This window comes from Oryza sativa, chromosome 12, assembly GCF_034140825.1.
Source record: "Oryza sativa Japonica Group chromosome 12, ASM3414082v1".
Taxonomy (NCBI): domain Eukaryota; kingdom Viridiplantae; phylum Streptophyta; class Magnoliopsida; order Poales; family Poaceae; genus Oryza; species Oryza sativa.
In genome coordinates, this window is record NC_089046.1 from 24,072,169 (window position 1) to 24,087,482 (window position 15,314).

General features: G+C 44.0%; 3 protein-coding genes across 3 annotated transcripts; all 3 read right to left on the minus strand.

The window, feature by feature from the left end:
• Positions 1 to 705: 705 nt before the first annotated feature.
• Positions 706 to 1,758, minus strand: LOC4352563 (metallothionein-like protein 4B). Its single transcript, NM_001423586.1, has 3 exons — positions 1,626 to 1,758; positions 1,300 to 1,383; positions 706 to 1,145 (listed from the first exon to the last, which is right to left on the minus strand). The coding sequence occupies exons 1-3, from the start codon at positions 1,679 to 1,681 to the stop codon at positions 1,046 to 1,048; spliced, it is 240 nt and encodes a 79-aa protein (NP_001410515.1). The 5' UTR covers positions 1,682 to 1,758; the 3' UTR covers positions 706 to 1,045.
• A 6,296-nt stretch (positions 1,759 to 8,054) lies between these two features.
• Positions 8,055 to 9,001, minus strand: LOC4352564 (metallothionein-like protein 4B). The gene is made up of 3 exons (XM_015764364.3): positions 8,859 to 9,001; positions 8,485 to 8,568; positions 8,055 to 8,373 (listed from the first exon to the last, which is right to left on the minus strand). Exons 1-3 carry the CDS (start codon positions 8,912 to 8,914, stop codon positions 8,274 to 8,276), a joined length of 240 nt encoding a protein of 79 aa, XP_015619850.1. The 5' UTR covers positions 8,915 to 9,001; the 3' UTR covers positions 8,055 to 8,273.
• Positions 9,002 to 11,557: 2,556 nt separating this feature from the next.
• LOC136354629 (putative F-box protein At2g02030) lies at positions 11,558 to 12,955 on the minus strand. Its single transcript, XM_066306136.1, has one exon. It carries the CDS (start codon positions 12,953 to 12,955, stop codon positions 11,558 to 11,560), a length of 1,398 nt encoding a protein of 465 aa, XP_066162233.1.
• Between the last annotated feature and the right edge of the window lie 2,359 nt (positions 12,956 to 15,314).

The window sequence follows — 15,314 nt, forward strand, 5'->3', positions numbered from 1 at the left end:
ACTGAAAATTCTCTCATCTAGCATGATACTGTACTACCTTGGAAGGCTCAGCAGCACAGAATCTAGCATGAAAAAAAATTAAAAATAAGTGGGTAACCCGCGAAACCCACTTATAGGCTAAAATAAGACGCGAACCCACTTACACCCATTCAGATTTAGGACACGTTCTAAATAGCTACTCCTCATTTTTCATTAACACACTTTTTAAAGTGCTAAACGGTGTATTAATTTCGTGTGAAAATTTCCTCAGCATGTCCTTCAGAAAAATCAACCAAATCTATTTTCAAATAATTAATAATTAATACTTAATAAATAATATGACAATCATGTTTCTCGTTTTCCGTACAGATAATCAGCTAGAAACAACCGCCGAAAAGAACGCTCCCTTATTCTGCCCATAATCTTGTCAGTCATTTTGCTTAGTACTCCCTCCGTTTCAAAATATTTGACACCATTGACTTTTTAGCACATGTTTGACCGTTCGTCTTATTCAAAAAATTTTGTGAAATATGTAAAATTATATGCTTACATAAAAATATATTTAATAATAAATCAAATGATAGGAAAATAATTAATAATTACTTAAATTTTTTGAATAAGACGAACGGTCAAACATATTTAAAAAATTCAACGCCGTCAAATATTTTGAAACGGAGGGAGTAGTTAAACTTCTGAACTACTAGTACCTTTTGGTAGGTCTTCGCATTAATCGGGAACAATGTGATTTGATTGCATCAGTAAATGGAACTGAAAGAACAAGATATACACAAGTAAACCATAGTATATTTTCAGAACCAAACGCTCAGATGAGATAGTGACACAAACATAATGTAGCCTGAAAACTTCAGGTGCCCCAAATCACAAATGGCCATATCATAGCATCTAAGATTCAGACAAGAACACAAAGGGGACACCTCACAAGATTCACAGTCCACATTAGTACATCAGGATGAACAACAAGCTGACTCACACACACTGGAGCCATTGCACACCAAATGGCTTCTTTATTTACTTGTACAGATCATCAGCATGATAACCTTCCCCTTTAGCAGTTGCAGGGGTTGCACTTGCAGCTGGAGCCACAGCTGCAGCCATGGGCAGCCTCACCAGATTCAGCTGCCTTGCCAACCATCACCTCAAAGTGCCTGCATATCAACAAGGCAAATTCAGAAACGAACAGTTTCAGGCATGGAAAGATGTAGATCACAGCATATTGTTCATGTCTGAAACTCAGGTAGGATTTTTTTTTTCTTCTTCTGTTTACTTTTTGATCGGGGAAAAGATTCAGAGATATCATACCCCTTCTCAGGTGCAACGCCGAGGACAGTGGTTGCAGTAGTGGTGGTGGTGGTGATCTTCTCAGCCAGGTCAGGGTACATCTTTCTGAACCAAGAAAAAAAAACAGAACACTAAATTCAGTAACTAGAAATGACAACTTTTTTTTTTGTCTTATGGATGGCTTCATCTGAATATAACTTCAAATCAATTGTAAGCAGAAACATTGGGGCTAACATAGTATTCTTCTATCATGGAAAGTACATCAAAATCATCAAACCTTGTGACAGTTTATGTTGACAAATACATAGCAAACATATTCAGGATCAGTAGCTGAAGATTGAACGTACCCGCAGCCACCGCCGCATCCGCAGGAACCGCAGTTACAACTTCCACCGCACGACATCTTGATCTTCTGGGTCTCTTGTAAACTCTTCAGGAACTTGTGTAGTTGGATGAAATGAGAGATTGAAAGCTTGATATGAACTCAGTTCAGATATGCCCTCCTATTTATAGTAGTAGTACCCTTGAGAAGAAGCTGCGGAATTATGTCAAAGCATTATCTTGCCAGAAAGATGTAGCTGGTTGAAATGGCCTTGAAAAATCATTATCATTCATTGACGTCAGTTTTCTATATGCATTTCTTGGAGTTTTAAAAAAAGCATATTTGTTTGGGGTGCAATTGTGTCATTCCTAGTTGAATATAGTATTGATAAGTGCCGAAAAATATAAAAATATTGACGATTTTTATGTAGTTGCTTACGCACCACGGTTGCATTATTTTAATTACTGTTAATCTGAACCAAGTTTCTGGGCAAATGTAATCCAAGTTTTGGCCAGGTTCAAATTTGCTTTCACACCATGATGTCAACCTTTGCTTAAGATAGACGAATTGTTGCTCATATTTAAAGCAAACAATCTGAATTTGTATGAACTGGATTTAAACTTTCATCACGAAAAACAGAATTTGATAAAGTTCTTAGCTGTTTCAATCATGCATCAGTACTATGATGCAGACTCTTTGCTTAAGATAGATGCATTAGTGCACAGCTTGAAATTGAATACGTTTCTTGTACGAGTTGAATTCAAATTTCTTGCTTCAACCACGCTGGATTAGATTAAATTCCCCAAAAGTCAAACTTATACCAGTTCCACCCCAAAAGGCACACTCATCATCGTGCAAATGTCAATTTGAATGAGCTAAGAGTATGAATTGAAATATGCAAATTCAGATTTCTTGCAAGAATTGAATTCAATGGTTTACACGAATTGAAATATAAAACTGATGTGTCTTATATTTTTTGAACTTAAGTTTATCATACGCCAAGAATTCAAATCCCTCAAGCTACTGACCAAATCATCCCTCCTTCAAATCCATGGCGCGAGCTACACCAGACACGTACTTAAACTTATCTTGTACACATCGAATTCTATTAACTTGCTGTACGAATTCAATTTAAATTTAATGCATGAGCTAGACTGCATTTGTGTTTGATGATTCTATGACCAAATCAAACCTGCTCTGAACATGTTCATGTATTAACTAAATTTGAAATACGTTGCCTTTAATCAAACAACTAAATACACATCACTGAAGTAGTCGATCGGATCATCTTCTTCACGAATACATATACCTCACTGAATTTGAAGTATTGTTGGGATCGATATCGCACGGCATCGTATCAGGGCACCCGCAATGGTTATCTATAGACTCTCTACAAGAGATCCATGTCAGCATATTTTCCTACTTGGAAGAGATTAAATGAAGAGAGAGCAAAGCTATCTACTAATCTGGAGATAGTCTATAGAGAAAAACGAGGCAATGGATTAGAGAGCTATAGATACCCATGTAGACATACCATTGAAGTGGTTTACTATTAATTTAGTCTATTGCTGAGATGTACATGTTTTATAGATAGCACCTTACTTTACCATTGCGGGTGCTCTCAGGGTTTACAATTTCGGATCTAAATTTTCAAAATTTCGTTATTACCAGTGGGTGTCTGTAGGAGGTTCTTCCGGACGGATTTTTTTTTAATTTAGCACACAAAATCAAATTTAGTAAAAATTTTTTAAGACAACCTCAAAAAAGGATAGGGAGTGCCTATTTTGAGATTTGGCCCAGTTTTTGAGGGGAAACCGGATCCAAAACCCTCACATAAGCACGGTTTGTTGTGGAAAACCAGGCTAAATCCACACGAAGAACAAACTAAAAACTTGCAACGATACAATTGGAGGTTAAAACACAGGTCATCGTTGCCTAGCTCAAAAGAACAGCTCCGACTTCTTATGAACAGACCACAGACAACGTAAGGCAGTGTCTTCAAGACAAAGTCTCCAAGGAGGAAGATAGCATTGAAACGCAAACAACGTCCTCTGAAAATCGGAACAAGGTTTTCACCCGAAGAAACGGGGAGAGCAAAGTAATGATGCCTTCAAGAAGGAAAACGACACCCACAAGCGTCGACATCGTTGACTCTAGCCCAAGATCGAGCAGGACATTCGCGCCAGCTCTCTCTCCCTGCCAACTACGACAACCCTGGCTACCACAGCGCTACCAAGACGAAAGCGGGAGAGGGTTATCTTTGCCAAGCTTGCCACCCTTCAAATTTAGTAATTTTCAATGTTATTCATTTGAAATTTCTGATATTTCGGAATTTTGGTCCCTCTGGTAGGTTTCCTGATGCTAGTGTGAAAAATCAATTAGCAAGGAGGGAGAGACGGGGCGTGTGGGGCGAGGTGGACCTATCATGGATCTGGAGCTGGTCGACCATGGCTGCCATCACCATGCGCATCTTGTCCTCCTCCAGGAGGCCGTCGAGGTCGCCAAGCATGTTCTTGTCCATCGCTGCCACCGCCGGGGGAGGAGGAGGAAGGCTAGGGTTTTGGGGTTCGGGGAGCAGAGGAGAGGAGAGGAGAGGAGTCGAGATCTAAAACTGTCGACGTTTGATGTCTCGACTACGGTATTTGGACAGTATGGGGATCGTCGGTGCTAGGATATATGCGAGACTGAGGTAAAAGAGATGGAGACATGGATTTTTATACAGGTTCGGGTCCCTGAGCGGTCAGGTAATAGCCCTACATCCTGTTGGCCGGAGCCGATGTTGCTTTTTATTCACCATAATCACACCAGTACAATATGTGGGGTAGCCTATCTAACTGTTGTCGACATGGCGGTCTGAAGGTCTGACTCGTAGTCGACAACAGGGTAGCCTTCCTCCTCGAGCTCACGCCCGACGGAATCAGAGACAGTGCTAGATCCCTACGGCCGGCCTCTGAAGGTACCGGATAGGGTCGATCCAGGCGTATCTCTGATGTCGATATCCGGCAGCTTGTTTTGGCGTATGTTGGCTTGTATGTTGTCCCGTGTATTGTGTTGATTGTCTCGTCATGGTGGGTGTTGATCGTGTTGATCGTCTCATCATGGTTGTCCCCCTGTCCTCCTAGGGGGGCTTGTATTTATACCCATAGGTGTCCCCTTGTCCAAGTAGAACTAGGGAAACCAATATGGATACAATCCGAGTAGTCCTTGTCGTTTCCATGTAGAACTCTGGTTGTCTTTCCTTATCCGGAACTCCCTCGAGGTCAGTTTCCGTATAAGACATAGTATGTGGTGGGTCCTACCGAGATTTAGTCAACTACTATTAGGTATGTGCTATCCATAACCATGACAAAAACCTTGGGAAAGAAATTCCTTTTATTTTCTTTTGGGAAAAGTCCACTTTGAGTCCCTTAAAAGTAGGCCAAATCTAATTCGTACCCCTCAACTAGAAACCATATAGGACGACTCCCCGAACTATTGAAACCAGTTCAATTTGACTCCTACAGCAGTTTTGGAGGGCGGTTTTGCATATGTAGCGCTGACGTTGCGGTGTTGACCTGGTCTTCATCCCACGTGGTGCTTATGTGGCATTAGAATTGAAAAAATTCTGTGGGACCCATCTGTCATTCATACACAAAATATATTTGGGACCCACATGTAGTTTTTACATCGCCGTGTCAGCAAAACTGTCGTCCAAACCCGCTGAGGGAGTCAAATTGCACTAGTTTGAACAGTTCGGGGAGTCATCCTATCCGGTTTTACGGTTGAGGGTCACAGAATATATTCGGGTTTCTTTTAAGGGAATCAAAGTGGACTTATTCCTTTTTCTTTTGGAAAAAGTGCACTGAAGGTCCCTCAACTTGTCATCGGGATATAAAATCGTCCTTGAACCGCAAAACCAGATATGCAGGGTTCCTTAACTATATAAAACCGGTCACCCGAGGTCCTTCGGTGGTTTTGACCCCGGTTTTAGTCTACGTGGCAGATGAGTCAGCGTGGACCCATGTGGGCCCCACGTGTCAGGTGTCCACGTCACCCTCTCTCTTTCCCCTCTTCTCTCCCTTCCTCATCTCTCTCTCTCACACTTCTGGGCAAGCTGGCCGGGATGAGGCGGGAGGGCGGCGCCACGACGGCCGCCGGCGGAGGCGGCGTACGAGCGCGGTGTGGCCGGTGTGGTGACTGTGGCCGGCCGGAAGGATGGTGACGGTGGTGGTGGTGGAGGGGGAAGCAGCGGGGGGAGTTCTTGGAGCTCTGGATGGGGGTGGGGCTGGGGCACTGACAACAGCGGTGGCGGGAGCATTGGCGGCGGAGGAGGTGGGGGAGGCGATGGCGGTGGCGGTGGTAGCGGTGGAAGAAGGTGCTGGTGGGGATGCGGCAATGGTAGACGGCGCCACAAAGGTGGCAAAGAAGGCGGCGGCGGCGGCGAGGGCGGAGCGGGAAAAGGACGGCGATGGCAGCGGTGGCGTGGGGATGAGGAGCGCGCGGCGGGGGAGGAGGTACGGGCAGCGACCGAGCTACAACTCGAGTCTGTACTGGGTGGGGTAGTACGCGCGGTGCACGGCGGCGGGTACGTCGCGCTCGCACGCCGCCTCCGCCGGCGGCCATCGCGACGCCGCCCTCCCGCCTCACCCGGGCCGTCGCGGCGACGCGGCTGGACCGGCAGTGGACTACCTCGACATGGAGGCGCAGCTACTGAGGAGGTTCCCGGAGTGGGAGGGGAACGGTGTCGCCGACGTGCCGTTCGAGAATTGCACACACCTATCTGCGTCGCGTTGGGCTCGTTATGGAGAGGGACAAGAGCAACGCGTGCAGGGACAGGAGCTCCGACTCCGGCAGCGATGGCAACTCGCTGTGTGGAGATGACAGCGTCAGCGGCGGGTCCAGCACGACGACGACAGCGACGGACGCGTCGGCGTCGGCGTCGAGCCGGCCGCTGCTTGACCGGAGAGGCGGCACGAGGTCGTCGCCGCCGCCAAGGCAGGCAAGTGTCGCAGCGGCATTGTTACTCTTACTCGTCTAAAGCCTTCCAAGATTACAGCTAACTCCATGTCCATGACGTGTGCAGGGCCACCGCAGAAGTCGAGATTGATGGGCACGGTGAGGCCGCCGCTCCGCTCCGCCAGCCGTCGCCGCTGCCGCCTTGCTCCCCTGCCGAGAGAGCCTCGGAGAGAAGAGTAATCGAGAGAGAGAGAGATGAGGAAGGGAGAGAAGAAGGGAAAGAGAGAGAGAGACGTGGACACGCTGACATGTGGGGTCCACATGGATCTCATGCTGACTCATCCGCCACATAGGCTAAAACCGGATCAAAACCGGGACCTTTTATGACCAGTTTTAATTAGTTAAGGGATATGAAATATCTGGTTTTACGGTTTGAGGACGATTTTGTATCTCGATGACAAGTTGAGGGCCCTTGGGTGTACTTTTTCCTTTCCTTTTTGATGTAATTTAATGGGCTTGTTTTAATTGGAGGGCCCTATGGGCTTCGAAATTAAGCCCAGTATCAGAGTTTGAGGCCCATTTGGGATGGAATTCCACAAGGTTGTGTATAACTCAATGAATTATTGCAAACCAAAAAAAAAGAAAAATTAATATCGTAGAATGGTGAGAGTTTTTTTTGATAATGGAATAGTCATCCCGGCCTTTGCTCAAAGAGAGCTACATCCCATTATTACAATTTAGCACTCTAAAACGAGTGTAGTTCAGAAATGATAGAAAAAATGACCACACAAAGGTAAATTTAACCAAAACAAGATCAGAAGAACACATTATTGAAGTCTATTTGTAAATTTTCATCCATAATTGGCAAAAAGCTGCATAACCGTCGTCTCAAGCTTACAACATGCAGCTTTTAAAAGCTCACCGTCTTCATCACACCTTTGTAGTTGTGCCCAAAACCGGAGCTAATAGGTTGCCCTGAAAATTTCCTGCATATATGTAACATATGGTGATTTGTTAAAAACCATATCATTCCTACACAACCATAGAGCCCAACAAATTGCAGAAGCTCTCACCAATATTAATTTACTCTTTTTCTTATCCACCCCCAACAGCCACCCATAAAAAATATGAGATATGTTAATAGGGGGGTATAGACCAAAAGAGAATTGTACAGTCTCCATAAAAACTTTGCATGATGACAATCCATAAAAAGATGTTGTATTGACTAATTCTTCATACAGAAACAACATCTTAAGCTAACATTCCAATTCCGTCTTGCTAAATTATCCTTAGTCAACACTACCCCTTTAAGCAGGTACCACCTAAAAACCTTAATCTTAAGTGACATCTTAAGCTTCTAAATTATCTTATTTCTTTCAATATAACCATTATAAATCAAAGCTAGATACATTGACCTTACAGAGAACCGTCCATTCTGATTAAAGTTCCATGAAAAACAATCAGAAGAGTAAAATTCATAGACAAACCAATATTTATATTTCACAGAGTAAGAGTAAAATTCATAGACAAACCAATATTTATATTTCACAAACAACATTTACATAAAGCCAGAAACCACATTGATTTCCAGCCACGGACTTTTGACACCTGATTCGCACATGGTTGAGACAAACACACACACACACAGGCATGAGCCATCACACTGGATGGACTCTTTATTTATTCATCATGTAGACAGGCTGGTGCATTGGCAATTCAGTCATAGATCATCTTGGCCTTAGCAGTTGCAGGGGTTGCACTTGCAGCTGGAGCCACAGCTGCAGCCATGGGCAGCCTCACCAGACTCACCTGCCTTGCCAACCATCACCTCAAAATGCCTGCAAAGAAACAAGCCAAATTCAGCAAATAAGAGTTTCAGGCATGAAGCTCAATCAGGATTTTCTTCTGGTTAGCTTTTCTGGGCAAAGATTCTTCGATATCATTCATACCCCTTCTCAGGTGCAACACCGAGGACAGTGGTTGCAGTAGTGATGGTGGTGTTGATCTTCTCAGCCAGGTCAGGGTACATCTTTCTGAACCAAGAAAAACATAGTAGAAACAATGAAATTCAGTAACCAGAAATGAAAAATCTCTTGTCCTCTTATGGATGGCTTCATCTGAATATAACTTCAGATAAATGGGGAAGCAGAAACATAGGAGCAGCAATAGTATGATTTTCAACATGCGAAACATACCAAAATCACTCAAAATAAATGGGTGCTATCTCTGAAAGTTTGTGTCAGTTTAGCTTGAATGACCATGTATATAGGCAACATATTTTCAGATTCAGAATCAGTAACTGAAGCCTGAAGAGCATACATACCCACAGCCACCGCCGCAGCCGCAAGAACCGCAGTTGCAACTTCCACCGCACGACATCTTGATCTTCTGGGTCTCTTGTAAACTCTTCAGGAACTTGTATGCAATGAGAGATTGAAAGCTTGATATGAACTCAGTGCAGATATAACCCCCCCTATTTATAGTAGCATAGCTACACAAATTATATCAAGCATTATCTTGCCAGAATGTCGTTGACGTCAGATTTCTGTAACGGCAATTTGTTTGGCTTGCAATTGTATCATTTCTCATTGAACCTTAGTACTATACACATTGATGACATGACAATATGACATAAGTACCCAAAAAAATATACTTTCTCCGTTTCAGGTTATAAAACTTTCTAGCATTGTCCACATCCATATAGATGTTAATTAATCCAAGCACACATATATGTCTAGATTCATTAACATATATATAAATATGGATAATGCTAGAAAGTCTTATAATCTGAAATGAAGGTAGTAATAATTACGATTTTTATATAGTTTTTTTTCGCCGGGTTGGCAAAGAAAGCCGACCCAAGTGTATTAAGATTAGAGGAAAATTGTCAGGATTACAACAGTCCTAGCAACCAGTGATTTTTATATAGTTGGTTGCGTGCAAAGGTTGCACTGTTCTAATTACCAATCGAACAAAGTTTCTGGAAAAATGAGATCCAAGTTTGCGTCTAATTCAAATTTGCTTCCATACCGTGATGTCAAACCCTATGCTTAAAGTAGATGCATTATTGCTCATATTTAAATCGATTATTTTTAATGCGTTTCTTGTATGAACTGGATTTAAACTTCGATCACAAAAAAACTTTGAATTTGATCAAGTTCTTAGCTGTTTCAATCTTGCATGAGTACTATATGATGCAGACGTACTACTCTTTGCTTAAGATACGTGCATTATTGCACAGCTTGAAATTGAATATGTTTCTTGTATGAGTTGAATTCAAGTTTCTTGCATGAATCATGCTGGATTTGATTCAGTTCCCAAAAAGTCAAATCTATACCAGACAATCATCATCGTGCAAATATCAATTTGAATGGTTTGTTAAGACTATGAGTTGAAATATGCAATTCCTCTTGTACGAATTGGATTGATAGAGGTCCTACACGAAATGAAATATAAACTGATGTTTCTTGTATTTTTGAACTCAAGTTAATTTATCGTACGACCAGAATTCAAATCCCTTAATTAATCTACTGAGCACTTGAGCAGGTCACTCTTCCTTTAAACCCACGTCGCCCAGCCAGCCACTACGTAAAAAAATGTTGTACACATTAAATTTGAACAACTTGCTGCACGAATTCAATTTAAATTCCTATCACGAACTGGGCAGGATTTTGAGTTTGATAGTTCAATGCCCAGATCAAACCTGCTCATCTACACATGGAGCATATATATGTTAAAATAGTTTTTGGTGCAGGTGTAAATTCACGTAAGCACACCATTAAAGCCTTAAATTAAAAGTAACTTGCTATACAAGAGATGATGTAAAATTTGAAAAGTAAACAGTCAATTTTGTTCGTGAGATATGAAACTTATAAAAAAAAAAGAAGAGGATTTCATATACCTCAAACAAAATTATATAGGGCTATTACATGGTTGCATTTTATCACCTCCTACGTACACATGTGAGTCCTTTTGGGTGAATTTCACCCACTTTACAACGTGTTTTACATGGAATAACAGCCGTAGCTTCTAGGGAGGGCTTCAAAACATACTTCCTCCGTTTCACAATGTAAGTCATTTTAGCATTTCCCACATTCATATTGGTGCTAATGAATCTAGATAGATATATATGTCTAGATTCATTAGCACCAATATAAATTTGAGAAATGCTAGAATGACTTACATTGTGAAACAGAGAGAGTATTAAACAACCTTACAAATCATAGCTTGGTAACTCGGACAAGGCTCTCTAGAAAGCCAAAGAGTCAAGAGAGAAATTTGAGTTATGGAAAGGAGAGAAGAGTGTGAGGGTGAAGGAGACAAAACTTGTATTAAAGTGGGGGAATAGCTTCATATAATTCTAACATCGATATTGTAAGCTAAGTAAGAATCCTGCTACCCACATAAAAACTCGTTACATAGTATATTTTGCACTTGTTAGCATAAATTTAGAAGAAAACAATAACAAAATTGTTTTTTTATATTTTTAGATTGCATGGCAGACGAACACGCACACACATAACTACACACGCAACACCACACTCACACCCCGTGAATGCGTCCCCTAACACATGCTCCAAGAGACGGAAACAGTGGAGTGAAAAAAAAACGCTTGCCCATCCCACTTGCATCCCACTTATTCTCTATGTGTAATGTTTATATAGGGAACATATCCTATGCATACAAGCTTTACATACACACTCCATGCGCACCAACTAGGAAATGTTACGTAAAATTTTATAAAAAATTTAGACATTTACTCATAATAGTATTATACATATCCGTAAAGTCTAATATTCAAATTTATTATATTTTAGCTGTAACAAAAAAAAGTGAAAAATCTGACAGTTTTAGCAGCAAAAATTTGTCAGAAGTTTATCTTTTCTTTGTTACGGCTAAAATATAATAAATTTAAGATAAGATTCACAAGTATGTGTAATACTCATTGGAAGTATGTGTCTAATTTTTTCCTAGAATTTGATGTGATATTTGATAATTGGTGTGCACGGAAATATCATTGGTCTACACATCCCACATGTCGCCAATGTAACGGCTGTTGGCTCGACGCGCACGCTTGGGCCTTTCCGGTGTCGCCATCATCGTCGCCGCCGTCTCCCCCGCCATCGCCGTCGCCGCCGCTGTCTTGTTAATGGGCCTCGCGGCAGTAACCCGGACAAGGCTCTCCGTGTAGGGGATCACCATGAACGCGTAGGGCTCTCCCGGGAAACTCCATTCAAATTCGAACTCATCCATTCGCGCCACTTCTCTGACACTCTCCTCGCCACCACCCGAGTCATGGTGGTACAGGTGTACACCCTTCTGAAGAAGCAGTCGATCATGGCGGCGAAGCACCCCCAATGGCAGGTACATGGCGTCCGGCCCCGACACGGCGATGCTGAACCGCTGCTCCCATTGCCACCGATCATCGCCGCCGCCGCCGCCGCCATTGTTGCTGTACAGCCAGAGCTCTTGCCGACCTGACACGAGCAGCCCGAGGCACAGCTCGCCGTCGAGCTCGGACAGCAATGGCGGTGGTGGTGGTGGCGGCTCTCCGTTCTGATCGGCCGATGGTAGATGAGATGGTGGCCGTGGATGGTGGACGACGGTGAACGTTTCGTGAGCTAGATTGAAGCGGAGGAGGAGGAAGCTGCCCGCCGCCGCCGCCGCCGGCGATCGTCGGAGTTGGAGTTTCCAGAAGAGGTTTCCGCGGGAGTGGATGGCGGTTCGCACGTGGCAGACCGGGTACGACGGCGGCGGCGGCGTCGTCGTCTCCCTCCAGGCGGCGGCGTCGCCGTGGCCGATCGTGAACACCTCCATGACAGCGGCGCCGTCGTCTTCGGCGGCGGCGGCGGCGGCGGCGGTGGAGAGGTGGATGTAGCGAGCGACCTTGTAGGTGTTTGTGCGAGTGTCAAGGCCCAGCCCGGTCGAGTGGTCGGCGGCGGCGGCGACACGGCTGCTTTGAGGCAGCGTGAGGACGTCGCCGGTGGCCGGGTTGATGACGTGGACGTCGTCGCCGTTGGGGAGCAGCACGAGGCCGTCGCAGGTGCGGGGCAGCGACAGGGTGGGCTCCTCGCCGCCGTCGCCGAACACCGACACGTGCACGAGCTGCGGGGCGCCGTCGCCGCCGTCGTCCGGCCACCGGAGGCGATAGAAGGGGACGTGGTTGGAGAAGGCGAGCCGCCTCTCGGCGTCCTCCACCAACGCGTACAGGAGGAGGAGGAAGGAGGAGGAGTGCTCCTTCTTGCGGCGGCGGCGGAGGAAGGAGGAGGGGTCGCCGGAGATGGCGGCGCGCCACGCGCCGCAGACGGAGGCGAACCGCGCGAGGGACCTCGCCGGCAGCCGGGTGAGGATCTCGTCGGCGACGAGGTCATCCGGCAAGCGACGGAGACATGTCCCGGGCTCCGTCGCTACCGTCTCCATTGTCGTTAGCCGTCGACGCGTATAAAAAAAAAATCAGTCGGTCACCGAAAAAAACGCTACTAGTCGTTCGGGCTTCACGGTGGTGTGGCTTTTCCTTCTCTTGTGAATATTATTGTTGATGATGTTTCTGCTTGTGATCTTACGCATGGTGCGTTCTTCAATTCGGTTCAGGGGGATTCAAGAATTTTAATCAAAGACGTGTAAGAACATCCAGTGATCGATCGTCTCTATACCGAAACGGATTGGATCCTACTCCGTGTTGGGATCTCTCCATCTCCCTCCCCTCGGCGTAAGGTAAGGGTGGGCCGGGCCGGGCTGGCTTCGCCTCCTCCATTGGCGATTTGTCGTGCAGGCTGCGAGCCCGCCTCTAACTACATACACCACGGCACTAATTAGGAAATATTATCTTTTTTTAAAAGAATGTATGACACCGTTGATTTTTCTGCAATCTTCGATTATTTGTTTTATTCGAAAATTTACTACAAATATATAAATATGTAAAAGTATAAGTATTTTATTTGATGATAAAATAAGTCACAACAAAATAAATAATATAATAATCTTAACTTATAATTTTATATATTTATTTTAAACTTTTTAATAAGACAAATTGTCAAACGTTATGCGAAGAGTTAGCGGTGTCGTACATTTTGAAATGGAAGGAGTATATTAGTTTGGGCTTGAAAGTTCGATTATTGTGCTGTGCTGCTTATTAACGTTTAACAGAAACATCCTCCAAACCTTACAATTTTCTATATTGTTCAATTGCCTTGTGATTCGTACGCCACCTTATCTTCTTCCTCTCCTCTCTAGCTAAGTCCGACAGCACCGCCCCATGGCCTCGCCGACATCGACAAGGTCAGCTAGACATCCTTCTCCCCGCCCCTCCTACTCCTCAAGCCAACTGTACCAAGGTGCCCCCGTCTCCTAATTAACCACTCACTTAGATTTGCCTCCAGCCTCCAGCTGCCCATGGGCCACTTGTTCAACCTACCATGGTCGTCCCTCGAAAGCCACACTTACCACCTCTCCCCCAAGGCCCCAACTCAACCGCCTCTAAACTCTGGAACACCAATCCGTGCGTAGTTTATCGGAGTTTGGATATCGCCGGTGAGGAGGCTCGCAAAAAGAAGTCATCGTTACTGGTCATGAGTCCGTCACCTCAATTTCTTTCTCGCGTTTCTTCGTGTCTCCCCTAGTCCAAGGTTTAAGAATAATATATCGGACCATTTGATTATAATCGAACAGATAGGTGGTAGAAATTTTATCAAAAAAAAATGCATGAATTGGGTTCAAATTCTCTTAGGTGCAGTTGTTAGCTGCTTCCGTCACGCCGATGATAGATGCACTATTGCATTCCTTGAAATTTAACGGTTTCTCGTGTGAATTGGAGTCAAATCTTTGACACAAAACGTGTGAGATGGAGCCAAATTTAGCTTGATTAAGTTCCCAACATGACAGGCAACCAGATTTGGTGAATATTGCTGTGTTTAGTTCCACGCCAAAATTGAAAGTTTGAAGAAATTGGAATGATGTGACGAAGTTAAAAGTTTGTGTGTGTAGAAAAATTCGATGTGATGGAAAAGTTGGAATCTAAACAGGGAACCTGCTAACACATTACTAATCGAGTATTTTTGAGCCTGACGTGACAAGTAGTGCGAGCTAGCCTGACCTAGCTCCTCGTCGTCAAAGCACGAAGAAATTTGCAGATCACTGCCGTTTCACACTCCGATCATGTGGGCGGCTTACACGCAGGAATTAGACATGCATGCAGCATCAACACCAGATAAGTAATTAGCTGGAAGCATGGTCACTAGTCACACGCTTCACGCGCGCGGCTAGCTTATTAGCAAGTGAAACGTGTCTCCGTGGCCACCACACACACACACTTGTTCACTTTGACTTCCTAACTGGTTAAGCAGATCTGCCAATACTTCTATCAGCGAAAATTGGTCGGTTTTCCTGAAAAATGAGCTTTCCAGGTCGGTTCAGGAATACAAACCGCTCGATTTTTCAGTCAAGTCTAAATTAAACCATGTTTATTTTGTAAAGAAAGTAGCCAATAGTTCACATGTAAACCGAACAAACCATCTATCTGTTTTTGTTTTTTTAGTAGTTGGGTTTTGTGAATCCTCTTGCAACTTACAAACCTAATTTCGCCGATATTAAAATTGAACTCCATGTTACAATCATGTTAAAGATTGAAGAAAAATAGTTTTCCTATTTAGAATTTATTAATTTTGGGTGATGCATATTAAAGACCTACAAAGTCGAATGATTCCATGGCTCTCTCTCTTTACCAACCAATCACCATTATATAGTGGTAGAGCTAGAAATATCGTGGAACCCAAATATTTGG